This window comes from Chelon labrosus (assembly GCF_963514085.1).
Source record: "Chelon labrosus genome assembly, chromosome: 18".
Lineage (NCBI taxonomy): Eukaryota > Metazoa > Chordata > Actinopteri > Mugiliformes > Mugilidae > Chelon > Chelon labrosus.
This window is the reverse complement of record NC_140351.1, coordinates 2,187,256-2,210,140: the sequence shown is the minus strand read 5'-3', so window position 1 is coordinate 2,210,140 and position 22,885 is coordinate 2,187,256. Positions and strand designations below refer to the sequence as shown.

At 42.7% G+C, this 22,885-nt stretch overlaps 1 protein-coding gene across 5 annotated transcripts; it reads right to left on the bottom strand.

Annotated features, from left to right (window-relative positions):
- Window positions 1-3: 3 nt before the first annotated feature.
- On the bottom strand, window positions 4-21,771 carry LOC311503145 (NLR family CARD domain-containing protein 3-like). 5 transcript variants are annotated; one of them, XM_084565695.1, is made up of 12 exons: window positions 21,671-21,771; window positions 20,561-20,686; window positions 20,103-20,222; window positions 19,172-19,365; window positions 17,144-18,601; window positions 16,762-17,101; window positions 16,453-16,626; window positions 16,059-16,235; window positions 10,857-11,030; window positions 3,953-4,126; window positions 3,497-3,670; window positions 4-2,689 (listed from the first exon to the last, which is right to left on the bottom strand). In XM_084565695.1, exons 2-12 carry the CDS (start codon window positions 20,665-20,667, stop codon window positions 2,677-2,679), a joined length of 3,105 nt encoding a protein of 1,034 aa, XP_084421821.1. In that variant the 5' UTR covers window positions 20,668-20,686; window positions 21,671-21,771; the 3' UTR covers window positions 4-2,676. The 5 variants fall into 5 exon arrangements, with proteins under 5 accessions (XP_084421821.1, XP_084421818.1, XP_084421819.1 ...); XM_084565692.1 differs by having other exon boundaries at window positions 16,762-18,601; XM_084565693.1 differs by lacking the exon at window positions 21,671-21,771 and adding an exon at window positions 21,228-21,426 and having other exon boundaries at window positions 16,762-18,601.
- Window positions 21,772-22,885: the final 1,114 nt, after the last annotated feature.

Below are 22,885 nucleotides of genomic sequence, written 5' to 3'. Positions count from 1 at the left end.
TCAAAAGGAGGACAAGTTAGTGTTGTCACAGTAACGACATTAAGCTCCTGATTATAAAATACACCCTCCATTTCTACTCAGTCAGTGTGTGATCACATGCTGTTGTTATTTAAGTAGTTGGCTTTTAAAGGATCTTCTCACATACGACTCATCAGCAGCTCCACTACTGTCATCTATGTCACAATTCTCTCTGAGTTTCTCTGAAGAAAATCCACATTTATAAGAGTTTGAGTTGAGTGCAATATGAAGACCCATAAAGACTCGTAAATCAGTTCATACACCGGTCCGTGTACTTTTGGGTATTTCAAGTAAAATAGAAAATAAATAAATGAGAGTTTATTTTTAAATTTAAAAAGCAAAAACTAAAACATTCTGATCCATGCATTTTTTGTTATTTCAAATTTATTAAAAAAAAAATAATCAAGTCAATCTTTGGCTTAATTTTCTTTCTACTGACGTAATTTAAAAAACAGAAGTTCAACCAGTCCTTGGTCCAGGAAGTAGTCCTGTTTAGTTTTTCTGGGGAATTTAAATTAAAAAAATCTAATAAACACTCACTATTTACTTTTTATTTTATACCAGAAAATAAAACTAAATACCAGAATGTACACGGACCATTTACCTTTAATTCCATGACATCTCAGTGAACTGTGTGACGTCAACAGCAAATATGTGTATAATACAGTATATCTAAATAGTTTCTAATTATTATTATTATTATTATTTATGTTAGATCCGTAGAGCTTCAGCCTCAGCCTCTCTAGACGTCCCAGGACCTGTAGGTTGTAAAGTCTGCTGCTCTGTAAATGAAGATTTAATTTGAACATTTGGATTTAAAAGCAGAGGAAGACGTCGGTCTAAATATGAACCCTCAGGACTTCAGAGCGTGTACAGTCTTGTAAAAGCAGGTATTATCAGAGCCAGGGTAAAAATGGATTTTAGAGAACTGAAATAAATTTGTCACCACGAAGAAGAGGTTAAAACATGTTCATATATTAGACGCCATAAATAACCTTCTGTCGACCCATCTGAACATTCACTAATACATAACATCTGTCAGTAAGAATAATCTTTATTTATTTAGCACTTTACAAATTTACTAAGAGCTTCACAGAAACATAGAAATCTGCAATTTTAAAAACAGAAGTTAAAAACTTGGAAAATCTCTCTGATGAAAACAGAGGTTTAAAGGAGATCACAGCTGACCTGATTTCCTCGAGCAGATCGTTCTGCAGCCCTGGGGCCCCTGACTGTGAACACCCTGTCCCCTTTTGATTTCAGCCGGGCCTCTGGCCACCAAGAACTTTAAAATTAATCAGTAACAGTTTAAAATGGTTTCTAAAACGTACTGGGAGCCAGTGGACAACATAGATTCTAAAGCTCCTCTGTGAAGCTGTCCTGTAAATTAAAATAAAATAAGTGCATGAAAAAACAAAACACCAGTGAGTCTAGAGGAGGAACGTGGCTCTGATCAGACTCTGGATCCAAACTGAAACAAGATGGCGCCGCCCGTATCCCTGGGATACGAGCCTCAGTTTGACCAGTGGGAGGAAGTGACACGGCGTCCATTTGATGAGGTTCTGGTTCTGGTTCTGGTTCTGGTTAAAAGTCTGGCAGCTGCATGTTCCCAAATAACACCCGTCACAGTTTTCCAAACAGAGTCTACTAACGACATCCTGACGCCACAGAGTTAATTCTGAGTTTGGTTCAGAGTGTACAGCGGCTCCAGTCCTCATTTAAAGGATCTGCATGTGAACTAACGACTGAAGAGACTGATTAGCATCTGAGCAGAAACAAACTCTTCTTCTTCTTCTCCATTTCCTCTGAACAGAACGAGCTCTTAACTCTTTTAAGTGTTTGTATTTTTTCCTTTGTTTTTTTGTATCTGGTGCCATGAGGAAAATATTTGATGATTTTTAGCTCTTGCAGTTTTTTTTTTTTACTATAATTTGTGTTGACCGTTGCTGTTTTAAAGAGCCATGTCACATATTCCTCCTAGAGGCTTCAGTCCTCTTTCATTTCCAGCTTTGTTTGTGCGGACGACGACGTCGAGCGCTCCGTACTTCCACGAGGTCTGGACGTTAAACGATAAGCTCTGTTACCATAGGAACGGGTTTGTAAATGAATGAATGTCCTGTTTACTGTAAATAAATAAATAAACATTTCAAAACGGCGACAAGTTGTAGCTTCTGTTTGTGATCAGACGACAGAATGAAACATCTGGAGCAGGAGGTCAGAGGTCATTTAAGAGTCACCCAACAAAACCTACAGGTGTCTGAGGTGAAATGATCTCAGTCTGAATAAGATATGATGATTATTATTGGATTTTATTGTTATCTTGTTGTGCATCCTTAAAATAATATTATATATAACAAGTTATAAAAGCTGATTAAGCGATATAATAATACAATTCAGTTGTTTTCTGGTTGGGCGGCTCAGTGGCATGGTGGTTAACACTGATGTCTCACAGCAAGAAGGTTCCTGTTCCTATAAGTTTCAAAATATCTGCTGACACACAGGAAATGTGCCTCTAGCGGCCACTAGATAAACTGCAGTTAATTCTATACAGTCTATGATCAGAGTTAATGTTAGATTGTAGTCAGAGTCTCTGTTCACACAAGCTGCTTCTGCATCAGGACACAGCTCATCCTCTCACCTCACACACCGTCCTACTTATCACCACTTCCACCTGTAGAGAGGAGGAGAAAGAAGAGAGGAGGTGAAGGAGTGTTTCCAGAGTCTCCCTTCATCATCACATCCAGTAGAAAGAGCAGCAGGGACTTCAGTCCTGTTCAGAGCAGCTGTGGAGCAGCTGTGGAGCTCAGCCAGCTTCCTTTCAGCTTCATGTTAACGTGTTGGAGTGAACACACACAGACCTGCAGAGACTTTTAGCATCAAGTCTGTTTCCTCTGCAGATTTGACTAATAAACTGCTGAGAGTCCTGAACGCTTCATTACTGCACCAACACTTTAGTGATGGATTTACTGCTGCTCCATTTAAACAAAGATCAGCTGACTAATAAACATGGAGGCTGTCATTGAAGAGATCTGATCGAACTAATGACACATGTGATGACTCTGCTCATGGTTACTAAATGTAATGCTGGTTCTGTGATGTGCAGGCTTCAGTCAGACTGATCTCAGAGCTGTGATCAGTTGTTGATCAGATCTGATGAATGACCACCACTGTCTCTATACATCTTGGAAGGCTGTCAGCTGGAATCCAGCTTTATTTCCTGGACACATCAACACAACAACAACAGTCGTCTTCACATCAACTCAAACACATGATCACAACAAGCTTCTGGCTCATCTGATTGGCTGACTGTTGTCTCTCTCTCTGTCTTTCTGTCCAATCCTGAAGCCTGTCTCCATTCTCCTCTCACAGCTTCACTGAGAAGCTGCAGGTTTACAGGAAACACTGGATCTTTGATACTAACTGTGTTTAGGACAATACTGATGAAAGCAGCATGGACTGACTGGAACCCTCTACTCACCTCAGAGTCTCCAGTTTATAGTCTGGACTCTTCTTAAGATCAAGAAGCTGCTTCACATCTGAATGCTTCAGGTTGTTGATACTCAGGTCCAGATGTTTCAGATGGGAGGGGTTGGACTTCAGAGCTGGTCCCAGAGAATCACAGCTGATCTCTGACAAACTGCATCTCCACAATCTGAATAAAGAATAAAAGATGAAGATTAAATGATGAATAATTCAATCAGATGTGTTCAGGTTTTAAATGTGCAGCTCAACATTACTGTGTCCTAACAGCCTTTAAGCTTCATTGACTTTAACAACTAACAGTGGACATTTTCTACAGTTTCTGATACAAACACTCGTCTTGAACTAAAGGACATTTACAGATTTATGGAGGAAAGTTCTGGATGAACATGAATTAGATTCAGTTGGTGATTAAACATATCAGATCTACAACAGTAACAGACAGTGAACTTACTGTAGTTTCTCCAGTCTACAGTCTGGACTCTCCAGAAAACCACACAGCTGCTTCACTCCTGAATCCTTCAGGTCGTTGTCACTCAGGTCCAGATGTTTCAGATGGGAGGGGTTGGACTTCAGAGCTGGTCCCAGAGAATCACAGCTGATCTCTGACAAACTGCAGTTAATCAATCTGAATAAAGAATAAAAGATGTAGATTAAATGATGAATAATTCAATCAGATGTGTTCAGGTTTTAAATGTGCAGCTCAACATTACTGCAGCGTTTCCCAAACTTTTTTGGCTGTGCCCCCCCTTCTATGTCCCAACCAGGTTGACACCCCCCCAATCCCCCACACCTTTAAAAACACAACCATCTTTTTTATAGCCATATTAAAGGCAGCATGTTTAATCTGCTCAAATGACCAGAACACACATAGAACAAAATAATCAGCATCACAACAATGAGCTCTCACATTTGAATTAAAGTCAAACACTAACATTTTCAATAGAATGGAACAAATTTAGCACAAGCTTCCACTTTAAAGAGCAAAGAGGATGATGACAGGCTCAGGATCAGAGGCAGAAAGCAGATCAGTTGGAGGAAATGTTAGAAGATTTTCAGACGCCTTCAACTAAAATTGCAGCAACTTTAAATGAGCGTGGAGCTAACACAACCCGTCATCATAGCACAGCGCTTATGGAGATAAAATGACAACGCCAGTCATTTGAATGAAACTGTAATAAAGTTCCACACGAGCCACAACATCAATAACAAAGAGCATAGGCTCAGGAAGAGATAAAACAAGAGGATCCATGTGAGGATTTTAAAGAGCAGAGCAGGTGGCTCAGCTTGGTGTGCACCAGTAACGTACGCTGAGGTTGGTGGCTCAGATTTACTGTAGTGTGACTATCAGGACTAAGTTAGTCACTGAGAGGAGAAAGTGGAGCTCTGTCTGACACGCTGAGTCCAAGGAGGAAACATGAAACCATTACTGCTATTTAAGGGCCTTTATTTTGATCCTTCTGATAACACATACTTCTTGTTATATTATTATGCAGATGGACTTGCAGGACTAAACTATGATGAACAATAGCTTAAGAGGTCAACAGTAAAACCCCTCCCCTACCTCCCCCTCTCTCTGTATCAGACAGAACAGATTGACAGGTAGGTGCAGGTGATATTCATGAGCCAATCATTCAACCCCAGTCACACCCACTGCCCCTGGTGACAAGTGACAAACACATCCCTGCCTCTACATTTACAATCATGAAGTCAATGAAACAGCTTCAATTCTCCATCAGTTGGCTGCTTTCACACTAACTGGTTACGTTTCATATCTCAATGAGTATCTTTATGTGTGAAGCGTGTAAGGTGCAGCTGGACGACCTTATTAATAGAAGGGATGGTTCAGCCACCAACGCAACAATAACAATATTGGATATTAAAGAGTTATGTGAGATCAGAAACAGAAAGAAGTCTTCTTCTATCGTACTAGGTACGGGCTTGTTGACCACTTTGCTGCAGCTTTGCTCACTAGATCAGATGCACCACACTCTAATATTTCACCTTGTAGAAACCAGTTAGAGCCGGCCTCGGCTACACATGGGAAACTACTGATCCACTAAAGGCGGCGCTCCTCCTATTGTCCTCGGGTGGAGCCCAGATAGAATCAAACTTGTGTGCACACATAGTTGGGGGCTTCTCCTTTTCTACCCATAAGGTGGTGAAGAAGTAAACTTTGAAGGGACATTGGAATTGACACGTCTGGGGCAACTCCAGCCATATGTTGATCTCTCCTGTCTCTGTTCCCCTGACGATCAGAGCCTCCTGATCATACTCCTTTGTCTACCCTCCCCATCTCCTCTCCCCTGCTGATCAGAGCCTTGATCATACTACCTGAGTGTCACTCCTTTGTCCTTTTGTCCTTTTGTTCTGATCATGTCTGGGAGCCACCCCTGCCCCCTACTGAGTTCACCCTCCTGTGTAAAGTTGCTCTCGACTGACCAATATACATCCACTATACGATCTAATCAGGAACTGTCTGCAACCACACCCGGGGACAGGGTATATCTGTGCTCTGGCCCTGCGTTCAGGGTCAGTCTCTGGTCTCAGATCCACTCTGTGTCGGCAGGCTCACCATGACCTGGAACTCCAATAAACCTCCACCACTGCAGCAAACTTGGAACTAGACTTGGATTGTTTTTTTCTTCAACAGTGGTTAAGCTGAAGTCTCAGCGCTAATTCTGGACCTATTCTCTGCTGTTGATTGGAGAGAAGTTGTCAGGTGGTCCATTCATAGTCAGACTAACCTTTCCAATAGGTATAAAGACAACAACAACAGCGGTGCTCAGACTCAAGAGTCTTGCTGGGCAGACTGCAGCTCCTGAGGACACTGGACTGGTGTAGCAGATCACACCAGACAGAGGGCAAGAGGAAGCGGTGTGGGTGGAAGGAGGAGAGGGGCAAACGGGGCGGACTGCTAGCTAGGCTAAAGGCTAACGCTGGAAGACCACCGATCCCGTCCCTGTTCCTGTCCAATGTCCGCTCCCTGGACAACAAGATGGACTTACTTGGACTGAGGCTGGGGGTTTCCTGAGAGATGAGGAACTGTGCAGTGCTTTGTCTGACGGAAACCTGGCTGAACGACAACATGCCGGACCAAGCCTTCCAGATCGACGGCCAGCTTCTCTTCTGTGTTTACCACAACCAGCTGTCAGGGAAAGCCCACAGGGGCAGATTATGCTTCTATGTGAATAAAGGTTGGTGCATGAACTGTACTGTGGTGAACAGCCACTGCTCTGAGGCCATAGAGCATATGACTGTGACATGGCAGCCACACTATCTGCCTCCTGAGTTTACAGCAGTGTTTATTATGGCTGTTTACATCCACCGGGTGCTAATGCTAACGATGCGCTAAAGGAGCTCCACAACAACATCAGCTCGCTCCAGAACAAGCACCCGGAGGCTTTTTACGTGATTGTGGGGGATTTCAACCACGTGAACCTGACAGACACACTGCCTAAGTTCCATCAGCATGTCACCATAGCGACACGGGGAAATAACACGCTGGACCGTGTTCACGCCAACAAAACAGACGCATACAGAGCCGTCCCCCACCTCCACCTCAGCTTCTCCACCACATCTCCATCATGCTGGTCCCAGCCTACCGTCCCCTGCTCAGACGCCACACACCAACACAGAGGACCATCACCGTGTGGCCCAGTGATGCTGTCCCTGTGCTGCAGGACTGTTTCCAGACTGGCAGATGTTCAGAGAGGCAGCTGTCTGTGAGGGAGAGCTGGATCTAGAGGACACACATCTGCTGTCCTCAGCTACATCAACAAGTGTACAGAGGATGTCACCACCACCTGGACAGTAACATGCTACCTGAACCAGAAACCCTGGCTGAATGCAGAGGTCCACTCTCTGCTGAAAACCAGGGATGCTGCGTTCAGGTCTGGTGACAGTCTGACACTCAGGGCGGCTAGAAGACAGCTGACTGCAGGAGTGAAGAGGGCTAAGGCTGCATACGCCCAGAGGGTCCAGGGACACTTCACGTCCAGCGATCCACGGAGTATGTGGAGGGGCATAAAGTGCATCACAGACTATAACATCAGAGATGTACAATGCCCCAGGGACCCCTCTCTACCCGACGCTCTCAACAGATTCTACGGCCGCTTTGAGGACCTAGACCAGACTCACCCCCCCACCAGGAGAAGAGCCCCTCAGTGTGACCCCAGCAGAAGTGAGGAGGACCCTCCAGAGCAGGGGTCACCAAACTTTTTTCTCTGGGGGCCACATTATCGTTCCTGACTGTGATGGGGGGCCGGGGCCTGGTCAGCTATATAACATAGAATTGTATGACCCAGACCAAAATGACCACCAGCATTGTGTAGTAGAGATTACTAGCCTGGCACAGCCATCCCCACTACTATATCCACACAACTATATCAACACTTGATTCCTGGCACATATTTGTTTAGCTTTACTAGTGTTTTGCAAAAGTAGTAATCGAGTCTTCACACTTTGTTTTAATTTGCAATACCACAGGTATTCCATTTATTTATTTTGTAATAAAGATAAAAATATAGGTAGGCCTATTGATATTAATAATAATATTAATAATAATTGTGTGCAGCACTTAATAAAGGTCAAATAAATAGGCCTATAAAATAAATAAAAGAATTTAAAAAAAACATTGAAATTATAATATGAGTAATAGAACAACTAGCCGGCTCTTATGCCTATCCAGGTGAGCATGCTCAGTAGACATTATTTATACGTTGTCTGTCACTGCTTGATCTCGAGCAGTACCGCGGGAAGTAGGGGTGCTGGGGGTGCTGCAGCTCCCCCTGCTGGTGGGGCTGCTGCACCCCAAAAATGTATTTACCCAAAAATAAATACACGAAATAAAGTGAAAAATGTGTGGAAAAAAGAAACTGCTGGAAACACTAATAACTATGAATTGTCGCGGTCTGATCAGCGCCAACCCGGAGAGGAAGGCCACATTTGGAGTTGTGTGATGCAGGCGGTAAGTCACGTTTCTTTTTCAAATGCTGCAACTGCGCAGCACGACTTTACGCAAGGTGTTCAGCACCACAGTTACATGGACAGCTGTGGTAAATTGTTTACTGTTGCCAAAGTGATCAGCACCATGAACAGTTACACGGACTCTGTGACACATTGTTTGTTCTGGTTCCACTATGTATGTGTATGTAGCCTAATATTGTTTTGTGCAAGTTAAGATTTTTGCACGCTTAATGAATGTGGCCGAGGCTCCGGGTTCATTGTCATTACAAACCTACGACCAATCAGCTCTGAATTATCTTTGAATTAAAAGTTCCTTTCGGTTTCCGATTGAGAACTGATCTCATGTCTTGCGTTTCATGACTTTCTCTTTATTTCTAATAATGAGATTCATATCAGTGTGTATACTACACGTAGGCTACACATGCTTCACTTGTATCATTGTGTATTTTCTGGGTGGCTTCGTGAATAAATAACGCTGCTGACTATGTGTCACTGCTGCATGTACCAATATTGCCATGGTGTAGGAGTCAAGCCGCGCTGGTAGGATATTTATTTTTATTATTATTAATGTAGCGAGTTGCAGCGCAGAGCTTTTTTTTTCTCAGCACCCCCTACTGAGAATATGTTCTCGCGGCTATGATCTCGAGCATGTGATGAAAATTCGGCAAATATAGTTCATTTTATAACTAAATATCAATTTTTAACTGAAACAATCAACAAAATACCAGATGCAGACATGCTATTATTTTCCAAGAAGCAATTAAAAAAAATAGGCCATGACGACTTTTGGGGATTGCCTCATGGGGCCGGTTCAAGTGGTGCGGGGCAGAGGGGCTGGGGGGCCGGTCAAAGGGGGGTGGCGGGCCGGAGTCGGCCCGCGGGCCGTAGTTTGGTGACCAATGCTCCGGAAGATTAATCCACACAAAGCTGCTGGTCCAGATAACATCTCTGGGTGGGTGCTGAGGGGCTGCACACACCAGCGAGGTGCTGACAGACATCTTCAACACCTCCCTCCAACAGGCGGTGGCCCCCACCTGCCTGAAGACCACCACCATCATCCCCATTCCTTAAACGTCTACAGTGACAAGCCTGAATGACTATGGACCAGTAGCCCTCACCCTGATAGTCATGAAGTGCTTCCAGAGACTGGTCATGGTCCACATCAAGGACTGCATCGACGTCACTGTGGACCTGCACCAGTACGCATACAGGAAGAACCGATCCTCAGAGGACGCCATATCTACTGTGGTCCACACAGCCCTCACCCACTCAGAGAACAAGGACTCTGATGTTCACATGCTCTTTGTGGATTTCACATCAGCCTTCAACACCATCAGACCACAGACCCTGGTACAGAAACTGACAACACTCAGACTGAGCTCCACACTCTGCAACTGATTCCAGGACTTCTTAACAGACAGGCCACAGTCTGTGAGGATCCACGATGTCTCCTCCTCCTCCATCACCCTCAGAGAGACTCCACCCACCCTGTTCCTCTCCCCTCAGGCAGGAGGCTGAGGAGCATCAAGAGCAGGACCACCAGACTGAGGACCAGCTTCTTCCTGGAGGCTGTGAGACTGTTGAACACTGGAGGACCCCTGTAGCCCCTGACCCCCAACAACCAACCACAGATACATTCTGCACTGAATGCAGTCGTTTTGCACAGACTCCAGTAGAGCACTGTCACTTTAATTCTTCTTCCATGAGGCAGAAGTACTGGCTGCCTCATGGATCATACATGAAATACATTAACTAGACTATGGAAGATTAGGACACATGATAAAAATGGACACAACCAATATATTGATGCCATACACACAGTTAGCCACAGGCAGATTGCGCAATCCGAGGCTCTGCTTCCTGCTGCCTCAACTGGTGTCTCTCCCTATATGACCATATATGGTCGCTCCCTGTATTCACATTAGAAATACTTAAATCCAGAGATTCTGACAATAAAAATGATTGAAATGACTGGAATCATACAGAAAATGGATTTATATCAAAGACCAATGGATAAATAGCAGAAGTTATTTTATCAATAGTATAATTTATTTTATTGTCATTACTTTTCATGATGCTAGGTGAGGCACTACCTCACATGACTCCCCTGACCACACGTCCCTGGTGCTCACATCTTCTACACCATGACATGTTTCATCTGGTGCCCCCCTAGAGGCAGCTCCCCTGCATTACTGTGTCCTAACAGCCTTTAAGCTTCATTAACTTTAACAACTAACAGTGGACATTTTCTACAGTTTCTGATACAAACACTCGTCTTGAACTAAAGGACATTTACAGATTTATGGAGGAAAGTTCTGGATGAACATGAATTAGATTCAGTTGGTGATTAAACATATCAGATCTACAACAGTAACAGACAGTGAACTTACTCTAGTTTCTCCAGTCTACAGTCTGGACTCTCCAGAAAACCACACAGCTGCTTCACTCCTGAATCCTTCAGGTTGTTGTAACTCAGGTCCAGATGTTTCAGATGGGAGGGGTTGGACTTCAGAGCTGGTCCCAGAGAATCACAGCTGATCTCTGACAAACTGCAGCCCCTCAATCTGAATAAAGAATAAAAGATGTAGATTAAATGATGAATAATTCAATCAGATGTGTTCAGGTTTTAAATGTGCAGCTCAACATTACTGCAGCGTTTCCCAAACTTTTTTGGCTGTGCCCCCCCTTCTATGTCCCAACCAGGTTGACACCCCCCCAATCCCCCACACCTTTAAAAACACAACCATCTTTTTTATAGCCATATTAAAGGCAGCATGTTTAATCTGCTCAAATGACCAGAACACACATAGAACAAAATAATCACATCACAACAATGAGCTCTCACATTTGAATTAAAGTCAAACACTAACATTTTCAATAGAATGGAACAAATTTAGCACAAGCTTCCACTTTAAAGAGCAAAGAGGATGATGACAGGCTCAGGATCAGAGGCAGAAAGCAGATCAGTTGGAGGAAATGTTAGAAGATTTTCAGACGCCTTCAACTAAAATTGCAGCAACTTTAAATGAGCGTGGAGCTAACACAACCCGTCATCATAGCACAGCGGTTATGGAGATAAAATGACAACGCCAGTCATTTGAATGAAACTGTAATAAAGTTCCACACGAGCCACAACATAAATAACAAAGAGCATAGGCTCAGGAAGAGATAAAACAAGAGGATCCATCTGAGGATGTTAAAGAGCAGAGCAGGTGGCTCAGCTTGGTGTGCACCAGTAACGTACGCTGAGGTTGGTGGCTCAGATTTACTGTAGTGTGACTATCAGGACTAAGTTAGTCACTGAGAGGAGAAAGTGGAGCTCTGTCTGACACGCTGAGTCCAAGGAGGAAACATGAAACCATTACTGCTATTTAAGGGCCTTTATTTTGATCCTTCTGATAACACATACTTCTTGTTATATTATTATGCAGATGGACTTGCAGGACTAAACTATGATGAACAATAGCTTAAGAGGTCAACAGTAAAACCCCTCCCCTACCTCCCCCTCTCTCTGTATCAGACAGAACAGATTGACAGGTAGGTGCAGGTGATATTCATGAGGCAATCATTCAACCCCAGTCACACCCACTGCCCCTGGTGACCAGCAGGGCTTGAGCTTAGCATTGTCCCAAGTAGCACGTGTTCTCCTAAGTTGAAAAATCTAGTAGCACACAAATAATTTTAGGGGCACGATGAAAAGTTACCAAATAATGTGTATTTCTTTAATAAAGTGATATGAGGTCAACGAGGAGGCATTTATAAGCAAAACAATTCAATTCATATCTTTTTAAGTTTTACAAGTACTGCACAGACTGAAGCTTATCTGGCCTGTGTTATAACATAGAACATTCATACAACAGGCAGGTTCATAATGTGATTTACTGTGTTTCACTAAGTTATCTCGTCTGAAGTTCACGTTGCCTGTGACATAAACGGACTTTCCAGCTGCTTCTGAGCTTTGCAGTACTTACATTAATTGGTTTTGGTAAAGGAGCCACGGGAATGTTTTCTGCCAGTCAGCATTAAACCTGTATTTTCACATTAACTGTCATATTAATTGTTGCTACAGTGTTAAAAGCTCTATCCATCTTTGCTTTTATTTTTATAAGAACAATTGGTTCACTGCACCTTTAGAACAACAGCGCTGTCTCTTTCAGAAAGACGGTAGTCTTGATTGTTGATTGTTGTTGAAGTTGTGCGTGGCTGTGGATTTATGCCGCTGAACTGAGGGTATGTTGTAAATATAAAGTAAAATAAATAAAGATGAACGTTTGTCTTGCTGTTTGTTTTGGAGTTGCAACAGATGAATGTTTTAGACTAAAATTCAATGGCACGTGATCTACCCGCACTACTTTAGAGATCTACCGGTCGATCACGATCGACTCAATGAGGCCCCTGCCCAGGGCTGCTGCTAGGAATTCTGGGCCCCTGAAATAATATCAAATTTTTTTTTTACAACTGTGTATTATGATGTTTTTCTTTGTTTTACTGTTGATGCCTGGTGTATAATCACTCAACAATGAGTTGGAGTATTATTATCTAAATTGTCTTTTTGTTATTGTCAGCCATTATGGTTTATTTTATTTTATATCGCTGTGAAAACAACAACAAATCTTGTTGGAACATTTAACTTCTTTGTATTTTCAAATGTCCCACCAATAGCGAACACATTTTTACAAGACCACACTTGAACACATCATGATAACGTTATTGACCTTCGCCTAATGCTCATAATTACTGAGTAGAACTTGAATGCGTCATAATACAGTTCAGTGTAGCCTGGTAAGTGAGCGGGTGCTTGGTGCTGACTGGAGCACTGTCCGACAGTAATATGTGTGAAACACACAGTCCGCTGTAGATAGCCTCCACATTAGTAACGTTCAGTTATCTACACTAGGAATCGCTGCTCTACAATGAACTGGCCACTTCCCGCCTCTCACCCGATGATTGACAGCTAAGGTAAGCTACAGCCCCTGGCCCCGTCAGCTACGCGTTACAGACAATGAATGAATGAATGAATGAATGAATGAACAAGAGGCGCCCTCGGTAGTTTTACTCTCACCATTCTTATAAAATGTTGATGTCCTGGGCCCCTGCTCTGTTGCTCCTAGCCCTGGCCTCCCTTTCTAGTCTTTTCTAGTCTCCAGATCTGTGTTTTTTGTTCCATCATCTTCATCTTCCTCACTCCCTGCTGGAGTTCGCTCGCGCTCAATTCGAATCCGCGGTGTGGACCAAACCATTTTTTAAGAAGGGGCCAAGAGGGTTATTGAAATTATTAAAATTAAAATATGTCGTGACTTTGTGGCTTTATTTTAGTTCTGATTCATTACTATGAATATAATGTAGTCGTAGAGGCTACTGGGGGCTGTGTGTGGCCCTGATGGGCTGTGGGCCCTTAGACCTGTCATCACCTTTCCCCCCTAAACGACGGCGCTGACCCTGCCATAGATTCTCCCTCTGCCTTTAACCGCCTTCCGCAGCACGTCAGCAACCACGCTCACTACGTGTAAATCACCTATTATTATTTTTTCAGCTGAGGCTGCATTCAAGAGCACAACCGGCCTCAACCTCCAAACGTCAGCAACACATCATAAAACATTTATTGAACGGTAAACTTCGGTAGTCGCACACGTGCTACTAATTGCATTTCACAATTCGCACAGAACTATTTTTTACCAGCATTTGCGACGAGGTGCTCGCACTGTGGAGCCCTGGTGACAAGTGACAAACACATCCCTGCCTCTACATTTACAATCATGAACCCAATGAAACAGCTTCAATTCTCCATCAGTTGGCTGCTTTCACACTAACTGGTTACGTTTCATATCTCAATGAGGATTCTTTACACAGGTATAAGGTTCATATCTGGACAAAGGACCAATGTCAATCTATAGCAGTTAAGAGACAGAATGAGACAGAGAGAGCGTTGGCCGCCACAACTCCACAGTTCATTCATTCAACATGAGAGTAGCCAGTGAGAAAAAATAAAGACAAATGGAAATATGGATTAGAATTGAAACTAAATCATCACCTTAATCAAATTATAATATTGAGTTGTTAAATCTTCTGATGATCTGATCCATTTTTAATTCAGACTGTTTAACAGAATATCTTCCATCATTTACCACTTCCTGTTTTGACTGAAGGTTTAGATTTACAATCTTCTATTTTTATCTTTCACACAAAGAATAGATCCCAATAAATGGACCTGGACAGTAGAGTTGACTCAGAGTAGAAGAAGAGCAACAGCATGAAGCAGTGGCTCACTAGCGCCCTCTTCCATGAGGCAGAAGTACTGGCTGCCTCATCTCCTTGTTTTTCAGTGCGGTTTAATGTCAGATCAACAAGACTAAATATGTTCCACTCATACATGAAATACATTAACTAGACTATGGAAGATTAGGACACATGATAAAAATGGACACAACCAATATATTGATGCCATACACACAGTTTACTTAGGACACCACGAAATAAATGTTCTGTCTGGATCATCTGTCGAGATATTTAAAAGGGGGCGTGGTCCATTGAAATGCATTGCAGTTAGTCAGTTTTCGTTCGTTTTTAAATGTTTTTATATGTTTTTTCGTGACATTATAAGTTTAAAATGGTCAAACGGTGTGCATGGGGTACCTGCAACTCCGATACTAGGTATCCTGAGAGGCTGGGCCACAACGGTGTCTATTTTTTACCCTTTCCAAAGCCATATCTCAACCGAGAGAAGTGTCTGCTCTGGATTAATTAGTTATGTGGAAGACCACACCACCAACTAAACGTGAATAAAATCAACAAAGACGTCTACATCTGTTCAAAGGACTTATTAGTTAACAACGTAGTCTAACGTAACGTTAGGCTAACGTTAGCTTAACGTAACGTTAGACTAACGTTAGAAAACATTAGACTAGCCTAATGTTAGCTTCTAGCTGCGTTGTACATCATTTCACTTCGTTTCCTCGGAGTTAATTTGCCTGTTATGTAGTTTTTGTACTTTGGCAAACCTACCTGAAGTAGAAGCTTCTTACCGACCTTCTCAATGATAACATCATTAATATAACCTTCCAACGCATAGTGTAGACCCTTTTGGTCACTTCGAGATGAAATGTAATCCTTCTGACTCCAAAAATCATCGATAGCCTCCTGACAAATGTCTCTTTCTGTGAAAGTTGCCATAGCGCCTGTCACCGAATGTTGATTGTTTGTCCTAGTGAGTGGAGGGGGCGTGGTTTAGCCATAGGTCAATTGGGATGTACGAAGGAAATGTGCTTCTAAATCTGAGCGTGCTCCACGTTTTAGAAGGAAATCCACGCTAGTCTTCGTACATGAGGCCCCAGGTCTGTTCTACACCATGACATGTTTCATCTGGTGCCCCCCCTAGAGGCAGCTCCCCTGCATTACTGTGTCCTAACAGCCTTTAAGCTTCATTGACTTTAACAACTAACAGTGGACATTTTCTACAGTTTCTGATACAAACACTCGTCTTGAACTAAAGAACATTTACAGATTTATGGAGGAAAGTTCTGGATGAACATGAATTAGATTCAGTTGGTGATTAAACATATCAGATCTACAACAGTAACAGACAGTGAACTTACTCTAGTTTCTCCAGTCTACAGTCTGGACTCTCCAGAAAACCACACAGCTGCTTCACTCCTGAATCCTTCAGGTCTTTGTTGTTACTCAGGTTCAGATGTTTCAGATGGGAGGGGTTGGACTTCAGAGCTGGTCCCAGAGAATCACAGCTGATCTCTGACAACCTGCAGCCCCTCAATCTGAATAAAGTATTAAAGTGATCTCCAATTAAATGTATGATGTATGATGTGTTCTTCAGGTGTTTGGAAAAAAAATGAGAAAAAGAACAAACTTCTTCATAATCGTGCTCATTGAAATACTGAACATTTATCAACTAAAGAACATTTGACACATCAGTCAATGATTTGAACTGAATAAATAAAGAAAACCTACAACAGCTCCAGTCAGTGAACTGACCTCAGAGTCTCCAGTCTACAGTTTGGACTCTCCAGTCCAGCAGACAGATGCTTCACTCCTGAATCCTTCAGGTCATTATTACTCATGTCCAGCTCTGTCAGATAGGAAGGGTTGGACTTCAGAGCTGAGGCCACAACTTCACAGTGAGTCTCTGAGAGTCTACATCCAGTAAATCTGTGATTAGAAAACATATAAACCTGTTGTAAAATCAGATCATTTACATTCTAGATACAGACTGAATGAGGATTAAACAGAGTGAGGTGATCATCTGATGAACATCTGATTGATTCTGTTAATGATACGACTCACTGAGCCTTTCTGCAGTTCCTCACAGCTGGGATCAGTCTCCGTCGTCCCTCCTCTGATGTGTTGTACTTCTTCAGGTCCAACTCATCCAGAACCTCCTCTGACATCTGCAGCATGTAGGCCAGAGCTGAGCAGTGGATCTCAGAGAGTTTCTTCTTTGATCTGTTCTCTGACTTCAGGAACTCTTGGATCTCCTGATGAACTGAGAGGTCGTTCATCTCCATCAGACAGTGGAAGATGTTGATGCTTCTGTCAGGAGACATTTCATCAGTGTTCATCTTCTTCAGCTTGCTGATGGCTCTCTGGATAATTTCTGGACTGTTCTTTGTCTGACCCAGCAGACCTCTTAAGAGTCTCTGAATGGACACTGTCTGACCCAGCAGACCTCCTAAGAGTCTCTGGTTGGACTCCAGAGAGAGGCCATGAAGGAAGCGAACAAACAGGTCCAGGTGACCATTTTTACTGAGCAGGGATTTCTTCATGGCTCCATACAGGAAGTCATCCAGAGACTCAGTGGAGACCTGGTGGTCTTTCCCCAGGAAGTCCTTCAGCACCTCTGTCTTCTTGTTGGTGCAACAGTGGAACATGTAGACTGCAGCCAGAAACTCCTGAACGCTCAGATGAACAAAGCAGTAGACTGATTTCTGGAAGATCACACTCTCTCTTTTGAAGATCTCTGTACAAACTCCTGAGTACACTGAGGCCTCTGTCACATTAAGACCACAGAGCTCCATGTCTTCTTGGTAGAACATGATGTTTCCTTTCTCCAGATGTTCAAACGCCAGCCTCCCCAGCTTCAGAAGAACTTTCCTGTCAGCCTCCATCAGCTCCTGTGGACTCGTCTCATGTCCCTCATGGTACTTGTTCTTCTTCCTCTTTGTCTGAACCATCACAAAGTGTGAGTACATGTCAGTCAGGGTCTTGGGCAGCTCTCCTCTCTGCTCTGTAGTCAACATGTGCTCCAGAACTGTAGCAGTGATCCAGCAGAAGACTGGGACTCCACACAGGATGTGGAGGCTCCTGGATGTCTTGATGTGGGAGATGATTCTGCTGGACTGCTCTTCATCACTGAACCTCCTCCTGAAGTACTCCTCCTTCTGGGCATCAGTGAAGCCTCGTACTTCTGTTACCCTGTCAACACATGTAGGAGGGATCTGATTGGCTGCTGCAGGTCGGGAAGTGATCCAGACCAGAGCCGAGGGAAGCAGTTTCCCCTTGATGAGGTTTGTCAGCAGCACGTTGACTGATGCCTTCTGTGTGACATCAGACACAACCTCACTGTTGTTGAAGTCCAATGAAAGTCTGCTTTCATCCAGGCCGTCAAAGATGAACAAAAGTTTACAGACAGCCAGCTCCTCTGCTGTGACCTTCTGTAATGTTGGATGGAAAACATGGAGCAGCCTGAGAAGACTGTACTGCTCATCTTTGATCAAGTTCAGCTCCCTGAACGAAAGCACAATCACCACACTGACATCTTGGTTTTCCAAACCCTCTGCCCAGTCCAGAGTGAACTTCTGCACTGAGAAGGTTTTTCCAACACCAGCGACGCCGTTGGTCAGAACCACTCTGATGTGTCTCTGTTGGTCAGGTAAGGCTTTAAAGATGTCGTGGCACTTGATTGGAGTGTCATGGAGGGCCTTCATCTTGGAAGCTGTCTCAAGCTGCTTCACCTCATGTTGGGTATTAACCTCTTCACTCTGTCCCTCTGTGATGTAGAGCTCAGTGTAGATCCTGTTGAGGAGGGTACCACTTCCTGTTACATCACTTCCTTCAGTCACACGTTCACATGTCCTCCTCAGACTGATCTTATGTTCATCTAAAACCTTCTGCAGACCAACATCTGCTGGAAAGAAGAACAAACGTGAGACAGAAAGAAAACAGTCATCCCTGTTTGAAGTCACAAAGAACAGAAAACTGACTTAAAATGTTTTGTAAAGAGTTTTTTTCTTCTCATAATAACTCATTTTTAGAGGAAACATTAGAAATGCTCTTTGTTCTATCAGCCTCTGAGGGGGCGTGTCAGTGTTTGATTGACAGCAGAGGCAGCTCGTCTGCAGCTCTTCATCTAACAGCTCACTGTGGTTGTTCCTTCCTCTCTGTAACATTTAAGACTGATCCACTAATAAAATGATGAGCAATATGTTCATCTCTTGTTTTTAACTGCACTAACAACAAAATACTGCTAATCAGGTGACAAACATTTCCTCTGGCTGTTTCACAATAAAAGCCTCTTAGTGGCTGGTCACAACAGGAACAGATTAATTTATATCAACAGTAATTAACAAAGCTCAGTTATGAGTAAAATAAGGCTGGTATGTGAAGTGCAGGGAAAGAAAAGAGAATAAATAAAACTGTAGGAAACTAATAAATGATTTTATCAAGAGTCCATCAGCAGACAGATGTACAGTCTTACTTGTTCTGGATCTTGGTCCACACTGGGGACAGGAGGAGTCTCCTGATGAAGCAGACTGGTCCCAGTATGAGGTGATGCACTGTCTGCAGAACCAGTGTCCACAGCTGCTAGAGACTGGATCCTTCAGGACGTCCTGACACAAAGCACAGCAGGACAGCTGCTCCTCCACAGAAACATGACTCCTCTTCCTCTCTCTGTCAACACATTTCTTCATCACTAAAATCATTTGCAGATTGTCAACATTTGACATCACTGTCCAGAAGCTCAGACGCTCACAGAGAACAGGAAAAGTTTGAATTGACTTCCTTTGATTTCAACTCTCCTGCTTTCATCAACACCAATCAACTGCTTTTCCTATCTGGCTGTCTTATTAAACACTGAGTCATCTACCTGCCGTTTGCTGTTAATACAAACTCAACACTTCCTGCAGAGACTTCACAGTAAAAGCCTTCCATCAAAGAGAGCTGATTATGTCCTTCACTGTTTTATCTTGAGTTAGTTCAGTCTGAACTGAGCTTAGAAGAGTCTAAGAAGTGTTACTGATAGTGAACTGGACTGATAGGGAGTATTGATCAGATAAAGATCACATTCTAACTATACTGGCTAGTTGCTACACACTGACTATGGGAGGAGGAGAAAACTGCAGTTCAATCCATCCACTAGTAGCCCAGCTGAACATCTTTACACACTTCAACATTAGGACAAATATATCTGAATATTGATGAGTGGACATTCTGAAATGGAGGTTCTCAGGTGTTTTACTACACAAATACCATGAGTACTTCCTGCTTCTAAAACCCAGACCAGGATCTTACCTACCTGCACTAAAACATCTGCATCATGACTAGAAATCTTTCAGCAGAACATTTCTGCTTCATCCTAAAATCATCATCTTCCATCAGGTCAGTTTACAGTAGAAACAGTCTCTTACTTTGTGTCTGAGGGTCCACGTTCTTCACTGAAGTTTAGAGGATCATTTCTGGACCAGTCACTCTTCATAGACAGACAGCTGGATACTGGAGACTCTGGTCTCTGTCTGTGGTACTGACCTCTGCAGAAACAAATATGTTTTATTCTCATCAATCACTGATAAACTCTGAGATAAAGTCATTTCAGTAGCAGTAAACACACAAACTACAGCTGCTGCAGATAATGAGATGGTTTCATGTTTGTAACAGTCCTCTGAGATTAGATTACAGCTTTTCTAGGTGACTGACAGCTGTCAGAGAAGCTGAGAGGAAGACAGGACTCACTATTTATGTTGGAGTCACAAAAACCTTTTCAGAGTATTTTAGTAAAAATGAATCAACCATCAGAGACAGAAAATAAACTGGAACTGACAGAAGTGATTAAAATGAGTCATGAACAAGTTAGTAGTAGTTCTCTTACTTTGTGTCTGAGGGTCCAGGTTCTTCTCTGAAGTGTGGAGGATTTATTCCTTTGGACCAGTCACTCTTCATAGACAGACAGCTGACTCTGTCCTCCTCTTCCTCCATCTTCTGGACTTCAGTCAGTCTGAGAGGTAAACCAGAAACACTCAGTGAGTTTACATCAACTTCAGTTACAGTACTCCAGGTTGATCAGAGACTGATGGGAACTGTAGTTTTTATTAAAGATTTATCTGTCAAGTTAAAATAAACACTTGTGTATTTTAGAATATGGACAGAAAACCACAAGCACACGTTGTGTTTAAGCTTTAAAAAGTAAAAATGAACTTCCAGACTTTTAGAACAGAAGTTAAAAAGCTGCGTCAGTAGCTGTTAGCTTAGCATAAAAATAATTTAGCTTCAAACTGAAGGAAGAGAAGAGTAAAATGATTCTATAATGTATATTAATCATTTAGTTCAGTGAAACTTTAACAAAGCAACAGAAAAGTCCAACAAACTAAAGAAGGAAAACCGTTAGCATTAGCATTAGCATCAACGGTCCCTCTGCAGTCTTCAAAGTGACAGTTGATGCTAATGCTACATTTGTCTGCTAACAACGCAGTTAGCTAACTTATTTAAAAATGAACTCAAAACACTTAGAAACAGGAGAAATCATTAAAGTCATTCACCTCTAACACGATAATTTAATTTAACACAAACACAGAGAATTATCGTTTCTGTTCCAACTTCCGTTACTGTCATTAACGGTTATCACATCCGGATACGTTCCTTTCAAAATAAACTAAATAAACAGGAAATACAAAATAAAAGCAGTGGAAGGAAAAACACGGAAGAACACAAACACATTTTCAGTACCGAAACAAACATTAAAGGTCATATATAATATAATATAATATAATATAATATAATATAATATCAGAGTCAGTCTGACTGAGAACAGGAAGTAAAACACAAACTACACAGTTTAATAAAAGCAGCAGAACTACAACTGATTAATCACTAGTTTGTTTCAATGGTTGAATCAAACTGTTAAATTCTGACTCTTCTTCCCTCTACAGTCCACATGAAGAAGAAGAAGAAGAAGAAGAAGAAGAAGAATATTAACACTTACGTCGCTTCAACCTTCAGTTTTCCTCCTTCTACTCTGAATCAAAATGGAGTCTGAACAAACTTTAGTTTCGTTTCTGCTCCGTTTACCGGAAGTGACGTGTGTGTGTGTGTGTGTTAGTTCTTGTACAGCTATCTCTGTGATGACCAGTTGGAGTTTTCATTTTGGCTGGTCCTGTCTTCTCGTCCTCTTCTAATGGAGTCAGTCTGAGATGAATCAGGACCAACAAGTCTTTAAAGAGACACACTCCAAGAAAACTCCACACACACATTTCTGTCTGTGTGTTTGTTTTGTCCACCTCAGAGTTCCCTCCCTGTTCTCATGAAACTTGATCACCTGCTCAGGTGAGCTCCTCCTCTCTGGGTGTGGATCAGACTGTGCAGGTAAATCCAGGACAGCATTAGAGAACAGTGTTTTACTCTGGTTGTAGAAATCAGTTAGAAAGTGTAGCTAGAAAAGACTGATTAGTAAATGAATCTTTCAGATCAAGTGGATTGTTTGAGTCTAATAGCAGCGTGTTAGTGTGACTTAGTTCAGACTCATGGAGTGATGATGGAACAAACAGTCAAAGCTTTAACTGGAGTGAAAGGAACAGTATCACAGAGCAGACATGATCTGTTCCAGGTGCTGACTTCTGAAGAATAAGACTGACATTAAATGTGACATGGAGACAGGGAGGTTTAGCTCCATGACACAATGACTGATGAACTGATAACACAGACATGGGTCCCACACTGTGCTGCTATCTGGAAAACAGCTCTGATACAAACGCACCTGATGCCACTTTACTACCAACGTGACGTTCACCTGTTGTCAGCTGTGCAGGTGCAGCGCTAGGCTGCTCAGCTGGATGCTAACCAGTCTCTTTTGACTGAGTCTGGTTCTGTTCTGGTTCTGGTCCTGTGCTGCTTTCTCCGTCTGAATGCTGAAGAATCCCACTGTGACCTGGGAGTCCACGTCAACAGCTGTTTTACCCCGTTAGCCCTGAGCATAAAACTAGCTTCATTTATTTGTTGACTTGTACAGATCTCTGTCCAGAGTTGGATCTCAGCTGCTGTGCTGTCCTTGATCATTTAGAAGGTTGGATCAGACATTACAGAGAAAAGAGGAAGGATTCATTCCAGGACCTACATTGATGGACAGTGTTAGCTCCATGCTAAATGCTAATCCATCATCCACTCTACTGTCCACTGTTTACATACGTGTCAGCTGGAGCTG

Coding starts and splice junctions, on each gene's coding strand:
- LOC311503145 (XM_084565692.1), bottom strand. CDS start 20,667: ATGGAGGAAGAGGAGGACAGAGTCAGCTGTCTGTCTATGAAGAGTGAC. Junction 19,366..20,102: donor CGTGGACCCTCAGACACAAA/GTAAGAGACTGT, acceptor ATGTGTTGACAG/AGAGAGGAAGAGGAGTCATG. Junction 16,627..16,761: donor AGGAACTGCAGAAAGGCTCA/GTGAGTCGTATC, acceptor TTCTAATCACAG/ATTTACTGGATGTAGACTCT.